The sequence below is a fragment of the Rhea pennata genome, chromosome 10, assembly GCF_028389875.1.
Source record: "Rhea pennata isolate bPtePen1 chromosome 10, bPtePen1.pri, whole genome shotgun sequence".
NCBI lineage: Eukaryota > Metazoa > Chordata > Aves > Rheiformes > Rheidae > Rhea > Rhea pennata.
The window spans coordinates 3,642,748-3,662,367 of NC_084672.1; the positions used below are offsets into that span (position 1 = coordinate 3,642,748).

The 19,620-nt window shown below is 44.7% G+C and overlaps 2 protein-coding genes across 3 annotated transcripts in view; one reads left to right on the top strand and one right to left on the bottom strand.

Annotated features, from left to right (window-relative positions):
- On the top strand, positions 1-13,644 carry SPG21 (SPG21 abhydrolase domain containing, maspardin). Its single transcript, XM_062583927.1, has 9 exons — positions 1-110; positions 4,365-4,459; positions 9,117-9,278; positions 10,226-10,306; positions 10,904-11,049; positions 11,398-11,506; positions 11,989-12,096; positions 12,518-12,658; positions 12,994-13,644. Exons 2-9 carry the CDS (start codon positions 4,397-4,399, stop codon positions 13,114-13,116), a joined length of 933 nt encoding a protein of 310 aa, XP_062439911.1. The 5' UTR covers positions 1-110; positions 4,365-4,396; the 3' UTR covers positions 13,117-13,644.
- Positions 13,370-19,620, bottom strand: part of ANKDD1A (ankyrin repeat and death domain containing 1A) — a 16,417-nt gene continuing 10,166 nt past the window's right edge. For both annotated transcript variants that reach the window (XM_062583926.1, XM_062583925.1), the window contains 5 exons: positions 19,093-19,191; positions 17,822-17,917; positions 16,144-16,345; positions 15,280-15,411; positions 13,370-14,932 (listed from right to left, as the gene is read on the bottom strand). In XM_062583926.1, coding sequence (XP_062439910.1) covers positions 14,871-14,932; positions 15,280-15,411; positions 16,144-16,345; positions 17,822-17,917; positions 19,093-19,191 — 591 coding nt within the window. In that variant the 3' untranslated portion in view covers positions 13,370-14,870. The remainder of the gene's footprint in view (positions 14,933-15,279; positions 15,412-16,143; positions 16,346-17,821; positions 17,918-19,092; positions 19,192-19,620) is intronic.

The window sequence follows — 19,620 nt, forward strand, 5'->3', positions numbered from 1 at the left end:
CGGAAGTAGCGGCGGGTGCCCCCGGCTGGGTGCGCCGGGGGAGGCGGAGAAGGAGGGTGAGGCTCCGGTACCCCCCCCCCCCCCCCGGTACCGGGGGTCCCGCGGAGCCGGTAAGGAGCCTCCGGGGAGGGGAGGGCTGGGCTGGGCTGGGCTGGGCTGCGAGGGGCCCTGGGCCCTGGGGAGCTGCGGGGGGGGGGAGTGATGGGCTGAGGGGGGGCCCTGAGGGGCTGGGGGGCTCTGGAGGGGGTGATGGGCTGAGGGGGGGGCCCTGAGGGGCTGGGGGGCTCTGGAGGGGGTGATGGGCTGAGGGGGGGGGCCCTGAGGGGCTGGGGGGCTCTGGAGGGGGTGATGGGCTGAGGGGGGGGGCCCTGAGGGGCTGGGGGGCTCTGGAGGGGGTGATGGGCTGAGGGGGGGGGCCCTGAGGGGCTGGGGGGCTCTGGAGGGGGTGATGGGCTGAGGGGGGGGGCCCTGAGGGGCTGGGGGGCTCTGGAGGGGGTGATGGGCTGAGGGGGGGGGCCCTGAGGGGCTGGGGGGCTCTGGAGGGGGTGATGGGCTGAGGGGGGGGGGCCCTGAGGGGCTGGGGGGCTCTGGAGGGGGTGATGGGCTGAGGGGGGGGGCCTGAGGGGCTGGGGGGCTCTGGAGGGGGTGATGGGCTGAGGGGGGGCCTGAGGGGCTGGGGGGCTCTGGAGGGGGTGATGGGCTGAGGGGGGGCCCTGAGGGTCTGTGGGGCTTTGGAGGGGGTGATGGGCTGAGGGGGGGGCCTGAGGGGCTGAGGGGGGCTCTGGAGGGGGTGATGGGCTGAGGGGGGGCCCTGATGAGCTGAGGGGGGCTCTGGAGGGGGTGATGGGCTGAGGGGGGGGGCATGAGGGGCTGGGGGGGCTCTGGAGGGGGTGATGGGCTGAGGGGGGCCGTGAGGGGCTGGGGGGCTCTGGAGGGGGTGATGGGCTGAGGGGCGGGCCGTAATGGGCTGAGGGGGGCTCTGGGGGGGGTGATGGGATGAGGGGGGCTCTGAGGGGATGATGGACTGAGGGGGGGCTCTGAGGGGCTGTGGGGGTGGGTGATGGGCTGAGGAGGGCCCTGAGGGTCTGTGGGGCTCTGAGGTGAGTGTTGGGCTTGGGGGGCCCTGGGAGGCTTTGGGGATGTGCGTAATGGGCTGAGAAGGGCCCTCAGGGGCTGGAGACTGAAAGTGGGGGGCTAGAACAGAGTTGCTGCAGGTCGGGGGAGCCTCCTGGGTGGTTTTATTCCAGGCTGAGGGTGGCCTGAGGAGCCGGAGACAGTGCTGCCCCCTGCCCTGGGCCAGGGCTTTGGGGGCCCCTGCCCCAGGAGGTGGCAGACCCTGAGACTCTGCCCTGCAAGGGGCCCTGGGCCCTGCCCTCGAAGATCATCTTCCCGGGGAGGAGGGGGCCCTGGTAGGGCAGGGGCTGCCCCAGCCTGCCCTCTGGGAGAGGGGGGTGCAGTTGGGGGTACTGAGCAGGTCTGTGCCCTGTTTCCCCCAAAGCAGGGCAGGGAGAGCAACGCAGGGGCTGGGCTGGCTGATCCGGTGCTCCTGGGAGGGCAGGGCCAGGGCCAGTAGTGGGGGCCCTGGGGAGGGCGCAGTGCGAGGAGGGCTGGGCGAGAGGGGAAGAAGGTGCCTGCTGCCGTGTCCCAAGTGTCCGTAACTCCATGTCATCCCCCGCTGTCTTCGCCGTAGCAGCTCCCCTGCCTCTCCCGGCGTTCGTCTCGTCGCGATGAGGCACCCGGTGCTGGTGCTGCTGATTCAGGTCTCTTGGCCCCTGGGAGCGGGCGCTGCGCAGCCGGTGCCGCAGAGAGCGGTGGCCCAGCTCGCGCAGACACAGCGCGGTGGGAGCAGCGGGTCGCCGTGCTTCTAATCCACTCTGGCGTGTTTTACTTCTCTAGTAGCAGGGTCAAAATCTCTCTCGATCAGTAGTGAATGGAAAGCATTACTAGTGTAGTGCTAATAACCTGCAGGGATATTATCCAGTGCTTTGGATTCCAGTTAATAGGATGTACATCTGTAGGCAATGCTTTTTCAGAGGAATTCTTTTTAAGAACATAGAATTCTTAGTTTCATTTTATTGAAAAATGAAACTCAAGTGGCTTGGTCTTGAACAGCCTCAGGTTCTTTATTTCTGATTTGAGCTACCTTTGTTGATTGATTTTCCTGGTTCAAGTGAATGATTTTGCTTTCCTCTAGCTGGAGGAACGCATAGTCATTGCTGACAGAGATGTGTGTGTATTTGTGTCATGTTTTTGTGTCCAGGAAAGTGATTTCAGTGATAGGACATTGATCTAAGCAAAAATTATCTACGTTTTTCTATAATTTAAGAAAAAGAGTTTACCCTTGCTTTAAAGGGGGGCAGTTCTGCTTCCTCTGATGCACCCTTACAAGAAAAGAGCTGGCGGAGGTTGGTCCAGTCCCTGGTGGAAAGCTGTTCGTTTCTACAAAGCAGCAACAGATGAACTGGGACTATCCAGTAGCAAGCTAAAGTGAAGTGCCAGTCCCCAAACTAGCTTAATAGTGCTGAAGGAATGAGACAGCAAAAGAGGAGAGGTGATCGTAGCTGGAATAGGACCTGCTGTGACAACCGGAACTGGTAGCATCAAGTTCTTCTGTTGCCTATCTGTGTTCGTGCAGTGCATTGTGTAATGAGGCCCTCCCCATGACTTGTGTTTCTTGACCTTACTATAATGCAATATTCATAGAGGAAATGTTATGTTAAGGCATTCACAGTAATTTATTTCTGCCGTTGTTTTGTCACACCGTGGTTTGTTGAAAGGCTTTGTGAAAACTAATGCATGGTTGTTGAAAGGAATTAGTAGCCTGAACTGCTGTTTTCTTTCTCTAATGACCAGCTGTCCTCCTTATTCCAGTGATGTTTGTTTGTGCCTGCTCTGCTTTGCAGGCTAGTGGAAAAGGTATTTTTGCCTCCACTATAATTTTTTGTGCTGCTAATGTAGCACGAATGGCAGAATAAGCATCAAGATTAGGCCACACAAAATTGAAATGATGACCACACAGCTGAATCTCTTACTTCTGAAACGCTTATTAGAAAGTGAAAGGTGTGTGTCACCCTGCTATGTGAAAGATGTGTGCTGTCTTGCAATTTAGAAGGTACTTTCCTTTTTAAAACTCATTTTTCACATACTTGGGAAACGGTAAATTAAGACTGAAAGTTGGAGTTTTAAAGATAGGGAAGTCATAAACGACCATTAATCCAGTTGTAACTGAATAAGCGGATGAAACTTACACCTTGGTGGCTTTTTTTGCACAGAGAAATGGATTGTAAAGACTTATATGCTGAAGTCTTCTTTTATCAAGAAGTAAGACGCTATTGATCTTATAATTGGCAACTGCTACATAACAGGAGTGAAGTTACTTTATTTTCTTATGCTCAGTATAAAAATAATCCCTTGAGGCAATTAACTTTCAAGATAAAGCTATCAAGCATGCAAGCTTCAGAATATCAAGCATGCAAGCTTCAAATAGTTTCAGAAGCTATTTGATAATATCTGTTATATAAATGGAAGTTAATAGTGTCTTGCTGGCTTTTAGATTTATTTTTTTAATTTGTCTATTACAAATAAAAGAGAGATTATAACAAACCTTCATTACGTATACATATATGCATAAGGGAATTGACTTGAACATATATTTCGGAGTAAATTAGTAGCTTGTTCTTGTGTGGAACCAACTGTGAAATCAGTTTCTTCTGTATCAGCTGGTGTGCTTCAGAGATCTCTGTTCTCGAGCTCTAATTCCTGACAAGAGTCAGCTTTTGTGTGGACAGATTTAAAAACTTCAGGGGTCTTCTGTAAAGTTAGCCTCAGACTGGCTAATGCTCGCAACTGTCCTTTGGGACTCCTTTGGGACCCCTTTGGGTCAGTTATACGGAGACTGTAAACCACGTTCTGCGTACTTGGATAGCAGGTTCGTGAGATAATGTAAATAAACCTATTGTCTGAATTGCTGGGTGAATCATATCAACACCTATTAGATACAAATTTGGAGTAGTTTATAAAATTATAGACAATGCCAAAATAGCTTTTTTTAAGCCACTTGTATCCTGCAGTACGACTATCTTTTTCGGCAACTGTTACACAGGAATACTGTTACAAAAGCCTTGTCATTTCGTAATTGGACTGGTGCAGTAAGGCAATCAGGTGACTACCTCTTGGGAGTATAATTAAGTGGCTTGTGATGAAAATGAAGGATAAGCAAACTTGGCATGAATCAGAGGCTGTATAATCAACTGATAAGAGCAAGTTCACCCTCCGAGTGCTTTGTGTATACAGCGCAGCTTTTGTGTGCTGCCTTATGGTAAACCTACATTCTTGATTTCAAACATTGTGTCTTTTTGTTTCAGGCTGACCTGAACTGAGTTTTTTTCTCAACATCATGGGAGAGATTAAAGTCTCTCCTGACTATAACTGGTTCAGAAGTACAGTTCCTCTTAAAAAGGTACGTACAACTTGTGTGTGAAGCTCTCCTTTCAGACGGTTCTTGCTATGTGGTGGTGGAAACTAAGTAATGCAACCCTGGTTAATGCAAAACAGTTGTGGATGTGCCCAGTGACCTAGCTCATCTACTGAACTGTTGTCCCATGTGTCATATGAGTGCATGAAAGCATGCCCTTAACTTTCACATGCTTTTCGGACATGACTTCTGCACCTGGCACATGGTAGGAGGGAGTAGAAGCTTGCAGTTAAGAGCTGGGGCCGTAGTGAGTTACGAGCCTGTGAGCATATGCGGAGTCCCAGTGCCACCCGTGCTTGGGGAAACTCCTAGAAAATAGCACATGTTGGGGCCGCGTGTATGGCTTGACACAGAACTGTCTGTCTGCACCTGACTGATGTGGTGAGGCTGATCTGGCTGCAGCACAGCCAAGCCACCAGAACCACCTCCCCTCTTCCTACTCACAGGCTTCAGGCTGAAGCAGAGCATTGAAAGGCAGCTCCTCGGCAGCCAGGCTGCGTGTTGTATTCCTGAAAGTGGAGAGATGCCTTAACCACAGTGGGAAAAAAATCAGCTGTTTCATCCACTGCGTGTTCTTTAGATAGTTGCTGCTGAATCACATTGTCCAGCCACTTTCCTCTCTTGTTTAGATTTCTCCATTTTCTTCCACTGACCCACAGAGGAACATTTGAGGTATGCAGCCCTGTAACTTCTGCTCTCTACATGGCAAAGGGCTCAGACTGTTGTACTACTGCAGAGCCTCTGACCCACACATACCTTTGTAGATAAGGTTTGCAAAGGCCATGATTACACAGTAACTTGCTGCAGCCTGGGCTCCTGCCAGCCTGAAGAACTGTCCTGCCTTCCCACCCCAGCCAGCTGCTTCTGCAAGTGCAATTGCTTGTATGACCATATGAAGTGAGTGGAGTCAGTGAACTGTCTGGCTTGGGAGAGTTTAGAGTTTGTTTTTCGGCTAAGTTGACATTCAGTAGATTCAGTTACCTAATCTGGATGGCCGTTTCAGCTGCAGGACCGGTCCCAGCAGCAGAAGGTAGAGCAGGGCTGCCTCTTTTGACAGCAAGTCGATTGCAGTTGGACCGTGCTAAAGGGACTATGTCTCCAGACCTAAAGAGCAATGCTTAAAGGTGTTTAGCATTGTTTCCAGAGCTTTCTGTGTAGTTTTCCCTAAGAAATCACCTTTAGAGAAGGATTGCAGGGTTCTCTGTTCAAGGTTTCTCATTCATTTCCATCAGCTTTTGTAAGTAAGATCCCTTGTTGTTGTCTACGCATGTTCAACCTAGTCTCAGGCTGTTCAGCTTTCTTCAATTTCTAGCCATTACCACACTCGGGACCTATTTTTTGCCATCCTTTTTTACCTTCAGACAGTGACTTAACTGGGTCAGCAGAGCTGGGAGGCAGTATTGAAGGGGAAAGCTGCGTGGGTGCTCTGAGGCCGTGCTTTACGGGTACAGTACTGCTGGAGGATGTGGTGAAAAGGTGTATGTGTATTGGCACTTCTGTGCGGACTGTGAGACGCCACAGCCTTCGGCTGCTGCTGCCTCGTCTGAATCTCTTAAATGAGAATGTGCCTAAACTGAAGGTACTGCAGGCAGTGTTTGTGTTGGCCCTCAGACTAGGAGATACATAGCCAGCTTGAGTGATTCAGTCTACTCTAAAGGAAGATGATACCCCTGTGATGAGTGTGGGCCGTGAGGAAGGTGGGAATAAACAAACTAGCCTTAGTTTCTGAGAAGGAAAAAAAACCCCACAATTTAAAGACAAAATTAATCTCTGGAGCAGTCTCTAGGAAGACTTGCTTGCAGTATCCCAAAGAAAGCATAGGCAAAGCACATGTGCTTTGGAAGGAGTGAACAACTTTCTAGATTGTAAAGTTTGTTGCTGCTGCTGATCAGCACCTGTTACTACTATGAGAAGCAGAGCCAGAGTTCTTCATGTGAAAATTCACGAAGATGCTCCTTAAAAGAGCAGAAGATGCACAGCTCCACCCTCGCACTTCCTGCTCTTGTCAAATATGGGAAGTACACCACTGAAAATAGCACTTAGTTTAAACTAAATCTTTAGCTTTGCCTCTGAGTCAAGTTGGGTTTAGGGTCCCTGAAGACATATGAATGCTTGCTTTAGCATATGACATTTCAGCTCAGATAAACATTTGACCTGACAGTCATTTGGTAGTCCCTACTGAAGTAATAATTTTTCCTTCCTCTTCAAATAATTGGTGTTTCTTTAAAATGCAGAAGCAATTCTTTACCAGGAGTTAACAAAGGGGCGATTTTTGTGAGCTGTTGGCAACACTGGATTGGGGAATAACTTGCTGTATGTGCAGTGGGAGGACCGAGGGCAGGGTTCCTCCAGGATCGAGGCCTGGAGTTGGCACTGGGGGCTGCAGGCCATATTAGTCCTGCAAGAACGTCCTGCGTGGCTCACGCCCTGTGTGTCAGTGTGGGAACTGCAGCTTCCTGAGTGTAGAACGAAGGAAGGAGAGCAAGTTAAGGATGAACTTGGTCTGGACACTGTAGCAATATAGTGTAATCTCTACAAAATATGTAATTTGCTGTCTAAAATAAATCCTTCCTAAAAGTTATCAGCAGAGGACACCCTGGCTCAGCTAAAGCCAAGGGATGTTCTACCATCTGTTTCAGTGGAGTGGGGATTTTACCCATTATGTAAACTAAATAATCTTGATGATAGAGCAGAACAAGAAAAAGGCCAGTGACCTGTCAAGTCAGCAGTTAAGTGCGCTGATGTCTGTGCATACAGCACATAGTATTGTTTGAGACCTGCAGTTGATTTCCAGCCTCAGGCTGGATAGCTTAAAGAGAACAATTGTTTTAAACCCTTGATTGTCTGGGCTTGAGGAAAGAAACATTATCTCCGAGTCTCAGTTCCTTGACGTGGACTGGCTTTGCCTCTATGATTGCAAGAAGTATGCAAATAAAGAGTTGCTTCACCTCTGGAAATACTGCTAAAAATAAACTTTGTTACAGCTACCATCAACAGATCAGAGCTGCAAAGCTACAGCTCTGGAGTTGTATACAAAAGTTTTGTTTAGTGTTTTTTTTTTTTTTTTTTCTCCTTGTACAAGGATTTTTAAATGGTTTCAGTGGTCTGGGAAGCCTTGGTATGCAGTCATCTTTTCCCTGGTGACTTTACAAAACAACACTATCATGTGATTTCTCACATGCTCCCAGAGCTCGAAATACTAGCTCTGTAACAAGCAGGTTTGTTAATCTGGCAAACCTGATTTGTGATATGCCATTCTTCTCTGATTCCTTGAGCAGCTTAACTGCTGTGATGGAAAAGTGAATTGTGCTTGTATATTGCCATTCAAAAAATGAGAAAGTCTTGAGTTGGGATGAGATGAACTGCTGCTGTTAGATGCAGGCTTCCCCAGCGGTCTGTACCTCCTGATGAGCTGTGTGCTTTTGCCAGGTTGTGGAGGTTTAAATGAGTATCTTAAATATACACAATGGTCTACTGGAGGAACAAGCCCTGTAAAATGAGTCAAGCTCCAGCACTGTTAGGAAAGAAGACCTTAACCTAACTTTTAAAGATATTAGTTGTGCTAGGACTTCTAGCTTCTGGCCTGAGATGGGCATTATGAGAAAGTTATCGCTAAGGATACCAGCACGTGTGCAAATCATCTGGTTCAGCCAGCCGCACGTGCCAGGGCATCCAGGCACTGTGATGTTCCCAGATGGTGGAAGTGTTTTCTTTCCAGGTCAGCTTTGCAGTGCTGCTTTGGGAATTCTGTGCGTGACATCTGTCTCTGGCGGTTAGATTTGTGGTGTTAGCTGCTTAATTCAGGAGGTTTAGATGCTGGAGATATGAATACATGCTTTGTCCAGTATAGCCAAGTGTCAAAAATTGCTTTAAAAAGCTCACCACGTGCTCCTGGCCACTGACATTGATTGTAGGCCTTACCAGCCTACAGCTGTTGCACTTGCTACTGTGAGCTGACCTCTCCTGGCCATGACAGGATCGCTCCTTAGCCAAGCACGTTTTTCAGCGTATGGAATATTGCTTAAGCCTGCTCATTTGGGGCACAGTCTTGCTATCCCCATGATTTATTCCTATATGAATTTTCAGATCAAGATGTACCATCTTTCAGACTAAGGCCCTCTGAATTAAAATGTAGAATAAACCATTGCAAGCTGCAGTTAAAAACTGTTCCTTTCCAAGAAGCGTGTTTGTTTTTTAGTGAGTGTAGCTCCTGAAGCATAGTCCACCACTGTAAAGCCACCATAATTCACTGCTTGCTTCCAGCACTTGCAGTGTACTCCAGCTGTCCACCAAAGGGGGAGGTCCCATCAGATATCACCTATTATGTCAATACTGGCTCCAAACAGTGCAGTGGTAGTTACTTAGCTTATGTTGGGACATGCAAACCATTTGGCCTGGTAGTCTCATGACCACAGTTCTGTCTCCAGCTGTAGCCACACAAGCACTGTCATTTCAGTTGGTAAACAGGCTTAGAGAAGAAAGCTATTGTGAAAAGGAATAAAAGATGATCTTATTCAAAGGAATTTTGATATTATAATATTGACTGGAGGACAACAATTTTGTAAAAGCAGTCCTGGAAGCAGCTGAAGAAAAAGAAACTCATCTCAGTCTGGTATGTTTACTCTCCCCTCTCTCCTTCCAGATAATAGTGGACGATGACGACAGTAAAGTTTGGTCACTGTATGATGCAGGACCTAAGAGCATTCGGTGCCCCCTCATATTTCTTCCTCCTGTAAGTGGAACTGCAGACGTGTTTTTCCAGCAGATTTTGGCCCTGACTGGATGGGGTTACAGAGTTATTGCTGTGAGTATTCCCAGTCCAATGTCAAAGTTCAGTATATTTGTGCTTGCTGCTTTGAGCTGAGGTTATCTCATGAAAATCAACGTCCCAGTTTTGACAGGGGAATCCCTGAAAGCTGATGCTACCTTGTACTCCAGGATACGCAACACAGATGCAGGCTGAAATCTGTTGTACATTCACAGAAGTGTTTATCCAAAGCCTTGCGTGGAGTATTAACTTCTCCCTCTGTTTATTCCCTTGTGTGCACTGAACACCAGTTGTCCTCGTCTCCAGCAGGATCTTTGTTAGCCATGGGGAGAGTGTATTGATTGGTTCAGGGCTTCTGTATTTGCCTTAGGGATGACGGATAATCTAGTTCTTAGACTGCACAGCTGCAAATGCTAAGTCACTCCTCTGTAAAATCCCAACAGCATGTTGTTTTGTGGCTTTTCAGCTTCCGAGCTGAATTTATATGATGAAGAGATTGATTTGTATAATAATAGTTCTGCTAAACAGTTGGCTTTAAGCATATTGCTGTGTCTGTTGTAGCAGTTAATGATTTTTGTACCTGCCGACTTTACGTGCTACTAGATCCCTGGAAATCATTCCAGTCTCTCCCCTGCTGGTCTCAGAATGAAGCAATTCTGCACTTTCCCCAGCTGACTTGCTCAGCAGAACTTTCAGTTCCGTGTTTCTGTGCAAGTGAGGGGGAGGCGTTCATACCTTCTAGCTGTGGCGACCTTGCTTTGGAGCTTTAGCCTTGCGATACGGAGAGGCAGCCTTCTACGGAGAGCTGTCTGAAGGACTCAGTTTAGACTCTAAGCTAAGGCCTATAGTTAGTGTGAATAACCTCTCCTCTTCCTCGGGCCATGTTAACATGTGAATTGTGACTTAACTTTCAAGCAGACAACTGGCGAGTAGTAATCAGAGAACACTTTTTTTTTTTTTTTTCTAACTTCATATAACTTTAGTTGCAGTATCCAGTGTATTGGGATCACCTGGAGTTCTGTGATGGATTCAGAAAACTGTTAGATCACCTTCAGCTGGATAAAGTGAGTGCTCCAAGATAGACAAATGGATATCTAGTTCAATAAAAACCTCATGTTTAGGAGCAAGTATATAAAATATGATGGAAAAACATAGCGTAAATATAAAGAGATTGTGTTGTAATTTTATTTTAAAAATTACTGTTTATTGTTTATTTTCTAAGGTGAACACTTTGAAAACTGTCATACTTAGCTAAATTCATTGCTATTCTAGGCCTATGTTAAAGATTATTCTAGTAATAATTTCAGTTTTTAATGAGAGCTTGTGGCTGTTAGACTCTCTAATTCATGTAGTACAACATGCCAAAATGAAAGTAACTTGAATTAGAACAGCAACTGAAGACAAAGTGGAACATTTGCTTTTTTTCTTAAGCTTGGTAAGTACACAAATTTTATTTTAATTCTGTTCCAAATACACTACTACTTTCAGTATTTGTCACATCCTGTAAATTACAGAATCTGAACTGAAGAGTTTGATTCTTCCTTAAAAACAGGTTATAAGGACAGGAATAAAACTCGAATGACTGACTTTTGTAATGGATCAGAATGTGTAAGTGGCACTTACCTCACAGTTGTCCTCTCATCTGATTTTTCTTAAACTAGGTTCATCTTTTTGGAGCTTCTCTGGGAGGCTTTCTGGCTCAAAAATTTGCTGAATACACACACAAATCTCCCAGAGTTCAGTCTCTGATCCTATGTAATTCCTTTAGTGACACTTCTATCTTCAATCAGACATGGACAGCCAACAGGTAAGAGACTGAGAAAAGCAATCAGATTCATAGCGCATTGGGTTTTTGGTTTGGTTTTTCAATGAAATGTCATGCTGATCTGGTTGAATACGTGTCTAATCTGTTTCTAGCTTGGGTGACCAATGGTGAGGGAAACACTGTCAGAATACTTGTGCCTTTTAAGGCCATAATACAAGGAAAATAGGGGTTTTCACAATTGGCCCCGTGGAATTTGACAGACTAGATTTGTATTTATCTTTTTCTTCTAATCTTCTGAGGCCTCCCAAGGAAAGGGAGTGTTTACAAAAAAGCGTCTTAATCCTGGGGTTCTGGGTGCTTGAAGGTTGTTGCATCTTGTTTCTATTTTAGCTTTTGGCTGATGCCTTCTTTTATGCTGAAAAAAATTGTCCTTGGGAATTTTGCATCTGGTCCGGTAGATCCTGAAATGGCCGATGGGATTGATTTCATGGTGGACAGGGTAGGTGGCTGTGTACTCTACTGGCTGTGATGCTAGTCTCTTTCGAAGAATTACTTAGCAGCAGGCAGTGGAGCTTATAGATATTTTTGCTGCTTTCTTCATTTACTTACCCAGAAGTTGAATGCTAAGGAATGGATCTTTAGCAGGTGTCGATTGTCACAACTCTACCAAGTTTATTGATGTTGTGACTAAAGCACAGCTGTCACTGTGGTTAAGAAGAGGTTAAGGAACTATCAGATGGGAGAGGAAAAGTGCTGGGATGGTGCATCTGGAGGCTATGCTCTGGAAGCAGAAGCCACTACCATGTTTTAAGTATCTGTCTCATGCAGGGAGATAATAAGTCGGAACAGTAATCTTGATCTGAACTGCAGTTGTGTTTTCCTTTAAAACTAATGAGTTCACTTGTCTTTGGCTGTATTGTTAATATTACATTAACTTCCTGCAGTGAAATATATTGTTAATCAATATTTCTCTACTGAAAGCTGGAGAGCCTGGGCCAGAGTGAGCTAGCTTCAAGACTTACCCTTAACTGCCAGAATTCCTACGTAGAACCTCATAAAATTCGAGACATTCCCGTAACTATTATGGATGTAAGTTGATTTTTGACTTATTTCTTTTAACACTGCTTAACAGGTAGAGCCTGGATATTCTGTTAGAAACTTAAAAAATATTTGCAGCATCTTAATTTCATCTTTAGATAAGCTTTGTACTGACCGGGCAACACTGACCTTTTTTTTTTTTTTTTTTTTTTTTTTTTTTTTTGTCTTAAATTACCAATTGGATATTCTGTGCAGTAATAAAACCAAGTTCAGGAAACTTGTACAATGGCACCTCACAGTGTTAGCTTTCTGGCTGTTGGTGTTGAACCTGTTTGCTTGATTACTGTTTCTTCAAAACCATTCAACAATGAAGCCAAGAGTCGTTTCTAGAAGCAGCATATATCCAGTCTGAGTTGATAAGCCAAATCCAATTACAACAGGAATTAACTGTCTGGGCTTGTTGCTTGCATAGGTGTTTGACCAGAGTGCGCTTTCAACTGAAGCAAAAGAAGAAATGTATAAGCTTTATCCTAATGCCAGAAGAGCTCATCTCAAAACAGGAGGCAACTTCCCATATCTCTGCAGGAGTGCTGAAGTCAACCTGTATATTCAAGTGAGTCTCTGCATTCAGATCTAATCTACTAACATGTGTAGTCGAAACAGCAGTAGGAAGCTCCTGTGCCCACCCTTATTTCTTAACCTGCCTGAGCACTGTTTGCTCTGGTTCTCAGGTAACTGGTTCAGAAGAATAGGCTGAGAACAGCCACATTCATCGAGAGTTGATTGGGGGGCTGTTGTCTGTTGTCCTTCCTCTGTCTTTCCTCTGAACCCTTGTACTCCACAGCAGTTAATTTCATCCTCATAATGGTTATTTATAAGTCATATTTCTCTGTTACTGAAATGTTACACATCTTCACCAGTTTCAGGGTTATTTTTCATGTCCAACAGATCCATTTACTGCAGTTCCACGGTACCCGGTATGCAGCCATTGATCCCTCTATGGTTAGTGCAGAAGAACTGGAAGTCCAAAAGATCAGTCTTCATACTAGCAGTGAGCAAGAAGAGCAGTAGAATTTTGACTGTCAGTGAGAATGATGAATCAGTTTGGTCTTCCTACGTACAATCAATTGTTTCCACTCTGCCTTTTTCCTTATGTTAGCCGATTATCACTGTGTGATTCTAACAGGATCAATAGTCAGTGAAACATCCAAGGACGATAAACCCACAACAGCATAATGAAATATCTTTGTTTAAATTTTATTCTTTGGATTCAAGGAAGTATCTTTGAAGAATACAGTTTTAAAAACAAAGACATTTTTGCTACCAAAGTTTTCACCTACATGTTCTTAAACAGAGCAGTATTTCTTTTTATATTTTCATTAAACTGTATATATTGCCACATGCAGGTTATGTACTTATACGCTGACATATTTCTGTTGAATATTGGTTGAAAAAATGTTTAAGTGCCAATGTCACCGTGACTTATTTGCTTCATAAGTTGTGTTGAAAGTTACTTTCTATTTGAAATATAGCATTTGAATTTTTAACTTTCTTGCTAGCTGTTAAAAATAGTTTTCAATAAAACTTCAATTTCAACAAGTGCCTCTTGTTTCCACTACAAGAGAACAGTAGTGTAGACTACTACAGTGATGGTTTCTCTCTCCAGCCACCTTTAGAAGAAATCCAGGGAACTGGTACCTCAGGCTTGGATTCATTTCATGCATGGAAAAGCTTTAATTATATTATTGATAACTGCACTGGGTTAGCACTGGGTAAGAATTATGCAATATTATAAAGGATGACTAAGATGTAATTTGAAATTACAAGAGTAAAAGTCTGATTTATTGGAATACACGTATTTCCTCTTGAAACATTGTAAAAAAACAAATACAAAACCTTACGTGACATTGACGTTTAAGAAAAAAGTGTGCCCCTGTCAGAGGCCTTATGAATAACAGATGACAGTGTCTTTGAATGGGAACAGTAAAAGACATGTACTTACATGGTGGTCAAGACTACCTGAAGACTGATATTCTTAAGGTGACTCTCTATTTTTTTTCCCCCTTAGATGAGTATGCAGCTATGTACGTTCTAAGGTAAAGGAGACAGACACTTCATTCTCATTGCATTTTTCCAGCTGTATAATTTCTAGAAATTAAAGAACTTGTCTATTTGATTTATAAATAATACACTAACATGTTTTCTTTTCTGAAACTTTTTGGGAAGATAACCTTTAAGATTTAGGCTATCATCTTTCAGGTTCCGAAAGAAACAAGTTGGTAGCCTTGATGTTTCCAATTGAGTGGAAACAGTGCTGAGAACCATTTCTCTTGTTCAGAAGAAAACAGTGAAGTTTATTAATATAAACTCTAATGCAGAAGTGATGGGCAAAAAATACAAAAAAGGTAGGTAAAGAACACTCCTAAAAACAAAGGCTTCCCCCTCAATAACTTCTACAACTAACAATAAAAAAATGACATACAAAAATGTAAACAAAATTACAGTAAAATAGTGTAATACTTCCTGATACTCAATCACCGCACGAGAAGTGAGGTTTACTCACTTAAATACTATTACAGTAACCAGAACCTATGCAGTAGCAAATAAAATCTCACTTTTATATAAAGTGGCATTAAAGGTTATTAGCATCTGCTGATAACACTGTTTCACACCAAGAAGGAAGCAGCAGTGATGCTAACTTTTTTATGACATAAGCCCTTAACTTACAGCTGCCTTCTGGTGAGTAGTAGAGCAAGTGTTTTTCTTGTAGCTCTAAGACAACTGATGAAGCATCGGATGAAGAGACCACTAATGCCCTTCAGGTGTTACATCGCTGTGCACTTCCTTGGAGAAGCGGAATCTGCATTTGCTTTTTTCCGAATGCTTTCTGTAAAGAAGAGAAGAGAACATTCTCAACTCTAAGGGATGGGGTATGTCTTGGTTAACAGTTAACACTGGTTAATAGTGCTGTATGTTTAGTACAGGATGATCCTCAGTTTTATGTTTACCAGTGGTTTTCTTTCTCTAGGCACATGTCCTGCTGTGCATAGAGAGTAAAAGCTAGGGTAGGATGTGTTAGTTTATCAAAATAAAAGGAAGAGAAAGAAACTACGTATGTAATAGTACTGCTGGGCAGTAGCTTCCAGCTTGTGCTTAATTTTCCTCAGTGCATGTTGCATAACAGAATTCAGGTAGTGCTCAGTGTGTACATCTGAAAGAAGACAAAAGTATTACCTGCTAAATCTCTTCTTCCAATCCCTACAAGACCTTCATACAATCCCTTGATTGGATTTTCTCCTGCCATGATCACGCCATGAAGCCAAATAAGCAACATCCGATGGCCATGTTCCCTGTAACTTTTCATACCTGTCAAGATTAATCCACAAATGAAATCCCATACTTTACAGTACACAGTTCTGACTTCCACCCACTTTTAAATGGGTGGCTTTGGACTCTCTTCCTCTTTGGCGTTTATCGGGTGGCCCCAAAGTACAATTTGGCTTAATCTCCTGGTTGTGGTCTGATCACTAGAGTAATATTTGACTTAATGGAACAGGCCACAGATGAGCCAGGCTTGTCATACACTATTTTATAGTAAGAAAGAATTTTTGCCTTCAGAGCATAGCCTAGCCCTCCCTGCATTGCAGAAACTGCAAAATTTCCTACTGTAGCCAAACCAGTGGTGGTCTGCTTCTAAAACTCATAATCCTGCTTTTACTAATGTATCTGTACACGAACTCTGCTGCCTTCTTGGTTCAGCTCCCTAAAGGAAAAAAAACAGCAAGTTTTTCTCTTGTCCTAGAGGACAAGAAGTTTTTTTACTTGATTTCTGTAGCAAGAACTCACAGGTCTGGCACCACCTCAAAAGCAGCAAGCAATGGACTACTATCCCTGTGCTTGAGAGCTGCATGCTCTCCTCCAAAACAAATTCAAGAGAGTAGATATGCCCATGTTCACCAAATAGAGCATTTCAACCCCATCTTCTGGCTGTTGCAGACGAACAAACTGGTTTCCTTCATGTTTTCTAGTACTGCAGACTTATCTCCTAGAAATACAGTCCAACTGAAGGAAGGAAAATACCTGGGCTGTGGTTTATACCTGTCCATTGCTGCTCAATGGCTCTAATGTGCGCATCAGTGAATTTCCAGTAATGTGCCAGCTTCTTCCATTCACCAGGTTTGAGGTATTTAGTAGCTAATCTCCACATTACTGAGCGAATGTGCTGTGTTTCCAGCCTGTGATCTTGCTTAAAGGTCAAGTGTTTTGCTACCCAGGAGTCAGAGTCGCTGTTTAGATTGTCCTGCAAAGTCAGAACAGGAGTTTCAGTGTGGGACATTGGAGAACGGCTCTGTTATCACTGGGCCTTTTGTGGGAGGAGAAGATGCAACCTGGTGTGTCTTGTTGCTTTGAGACGGTAACTGAGCTGTCCTTCTAGCAGTGAAGTGCTAAGCTGCATGTTGTTTTCATGGTAATCTACAGTTGCTCTGCTTTGTTTCGTTTGCTGACAGCCTCAGTGCAGCTGGGATAGTAGTGCTCCCTAGTGTTGGCATTGCTGGTGTCAGCCCCATCATGCTTCCTGCACTAAGATCTGCACATGCCCTTCTGGTATTGGTAAATCTTTTGAATGCACTGGCCAGCCTGCCATCTCCCACGTCCTCAGCTCTGCGGGTCCCTGTAAGTTCATCCTGGCACATTGCATTTCCTCTTCTTCTTGTTTCACCCTGTTCTAATCACATATGTTAACAAATACTATTAACAAATATTTTGCTGTGCAAGTCCATGTGGATCACAGTTTGCATTTCTATAGTGTCTTTTTTTCTGGGGCTTGCATGCAGAATCCTCTCCTTGCTCCCCTGTGACACAGGCACACGCTTGTGTTCTTTACATGCAAGACTGCAAAGAGGCTAAGTGATTTTGCCTAGGGCTGCGTGCGCAGCCTGTGAAGGGCCTGGTACAGAACGTTGCTTCAGAAGCTGTGCCTGTGCCACAGACCATCTTCCTTTCCCCCTCTAAGAGTGTTGTTTTTCCCTGTGCGGGAAGATGCACTCACTAGGTCTAATGAGGTGAGGGATGTGGCATTGGCTGTACTTTTAACACGCCTTCTGCTCAAACTGCTTTAGGCACAGGCTTGGGGTAGGTATGGTTTCAGATCAGGGACTGGGGCTGACCAGCTGTGCCTTGCGCACAGAGCCAGGGGAGGAGAGAGACACTGGTGTGCCACACCGGGAAAATGCAGGAGGTAAAGTCTCAGCCTCAGCAGGGAAGTCTGAGAGGCAGGTTGACTGCATGAATCCAGCAAGAACTGACTGCTCTGCTAGTGAGAGGTAAGGAGATTCGTGGGCAGGCCAGGTGCCTCTTTTCCATGGGGAATAAAGCACCACTGTTGAAACTCTCAAGGGCCCATACACATTTGGTGACCTTCAGCCAATCATTTTCCTGCACTATGCTTCAGTTTCTCCTTCCCCCAAAAAAGGAAAAAAGACTACTTTCTCTACTACAGGGCTTTGCCAAAGTATCTTTGAAAATCCCTGCTCCCTTAAGCACAGCCTGGGGCTTTTAATAATGGAGGCTTTTATTAAAATAAGGAAAGTCTTAATTAGAGTTGGCATGGTGAGGGCTTTTGTTTTTCTTAAAAAAGGTGAGGAAGTTGAGGCCAGGCAATCACAAGATGTCCTGCATTTATTTCCCCTCTTACAGTTGGTAACATAGAGTCTCAAAGGAGAGGATAAAGCTACATTTGCCCTGGAAAATACAGAGGATGGTGTAAACCGCTCACCTTTTCCCATTTGTAAAACCGATCAGCTTTGATGATCATGTCTGCTAAGTTGATGTGATTGCCTCGGGCAGCAACATCCAAAGATGTTTTTCCTTGCTGAAATTACAGGAGGAGGAGAATAAGCTGAAAAAGGTTTGCATGCTCAGAAGGGACAATCTCCATGCCCACCACAGTCTTTAACATGTTTTCTTAACACTTAGGTAAGGCAGAGCAAGCAGGTAGCACGGCCTGTTGAGCAATGCATCCAGCTGAGATGTATGACACCAAGCATTAGCTTGGATATGATCTAGCTTCCAGCTACTGCACACAGGGCATGAGGAGTTGTCATCCAGGCTCTGCAGCCTGTCTGCACATCTTCCCTGTTGCCATGGGGGAGCTGTTAGGCTCGCAGCAGCGGCTGATAACACATCCTGTACCCACACTGGATTGCAGCGTGCCCAGCAACATGGGCATAGCATTCAAAGGACTAACTCAGCACTTCAATCCCAGGCATTTTATAGCCTTTCACGCAGCAGATTTGCTGACAGATATGCAGCTGAACTGATTTATGCAACCTCATTAATTTTATAGGGTCCACAAACGCATGATTAGAAACGGTCTCCTAGGAGACAACACAGGCTGGTGGGACTATGAAAATATAACTACACTCCCTACATGAACATGATTTTGGATGAAGTGAGCGTGTGTGAGTGGGGGGAGTTGTATGAGTGTCAAAATATATGGGAGAAAAGAACAAGATTTGAAAGATGCCTGAAGGCAAGCGAGCCAGCTCAGCCATCAGCTATGCCAGGGAGAGAGACTCCCTTTCAGCATTTTCCCTGCACATACACTAACTGCCAGGCTGCTTCTGTTGATTCAGTTTGGAGCCAAAGCCCTGGACATTGGCTGTCAGATTTATACCAGCCAGATACTTGTAACTCCCTAAAACATTTACATTGTCATCCCTGGGATACATTGTTTATTATTGTTCCAGAATATCTTTGATATTAATGCACAATGATAACAGTAGAAGCATAGCAGGAACTGGAATAACTCTGACAGCAACGTTTATTCTGTATGTGAACTATTTTCTACCTTCCTAAGAACCAGTCACTTCCTGCCTGGAAAACACAAAAATAGTCTACTCAGCAGTGTTTTAAGGCCTTATGCCCTGAAAATATCCAGGTTTTAATATTACTACTAGTTTTCCTTGAAAATTAAGAAAAACAATGACAAAAACCATCCATATTTTTATTCCATACCCCAGCAACTCAACCTGCAATGACATTTACCTTGTCTGTTAGCTTCAGATTAACTCCTGCAATGAGAATCATCTCAGCAATGTCCTGCCTGCCATGCTCTGCAGCGATGTGGAGCGAAGTCTGCTGCCTCTGTGGAAGATGGAAAAAAGGGCTAAATTTCAAAGAGGGACAAGCATCCCCCCTGGCTGGAAGGGATGGAACAGTAGCAAGAGGAAGCACTGGAAGAACTATGCCAGGTCTGCCATCCTTTCCCCTCTACCCTTTTTAAATGGAGGTGAATGAGCTGAATTCCAAGGACCAAGCAGACCTGGTCTGTTCCTATCCCAGCACTGGCACTGGGAAGCCTCCATGGTAACACTTCAGTCTGAAGAAGGAACTTACTCAGTTCTATATAGTTCCCTAGAGCCACTTACAGAAATGTATTAATTCCCATTATTAAAACAATTTCTGCAGGCAGATAGTTTGGCCAAGGGAGGAAAGGTCTGTGCTGTTTCTTTGTTTCGGGGACATAGGGCCTGCCTAATACCTAGGCACTGTAATACACATGCATCTTGGGAC

Bases quoted from the DNA above. Each gene is read 5' to 3' on its own strand.
- SPG21 (XM_062583927.1), top strand. From the start codon at position 4,397: ATGGGAGAGATTAAAGTCTCTCCTGACTATAACTGGTTCAGAAGTACA. The intron at 10,307-10,903 runs GTGAGTGCTCCA...TTCTTAAACTAG, and splicing joins ATCACCTTCAGCTGGATAAA to GTTCATCTTTTTGGAGCTTC. The intron at 11,507-11,988 runs GTAGGTGGCTGT...CTCTACTGAAAG, and splicing joins TTGATTTCATGGTGGACAGG to CTGGAGAGCCTGGGCCAGAG.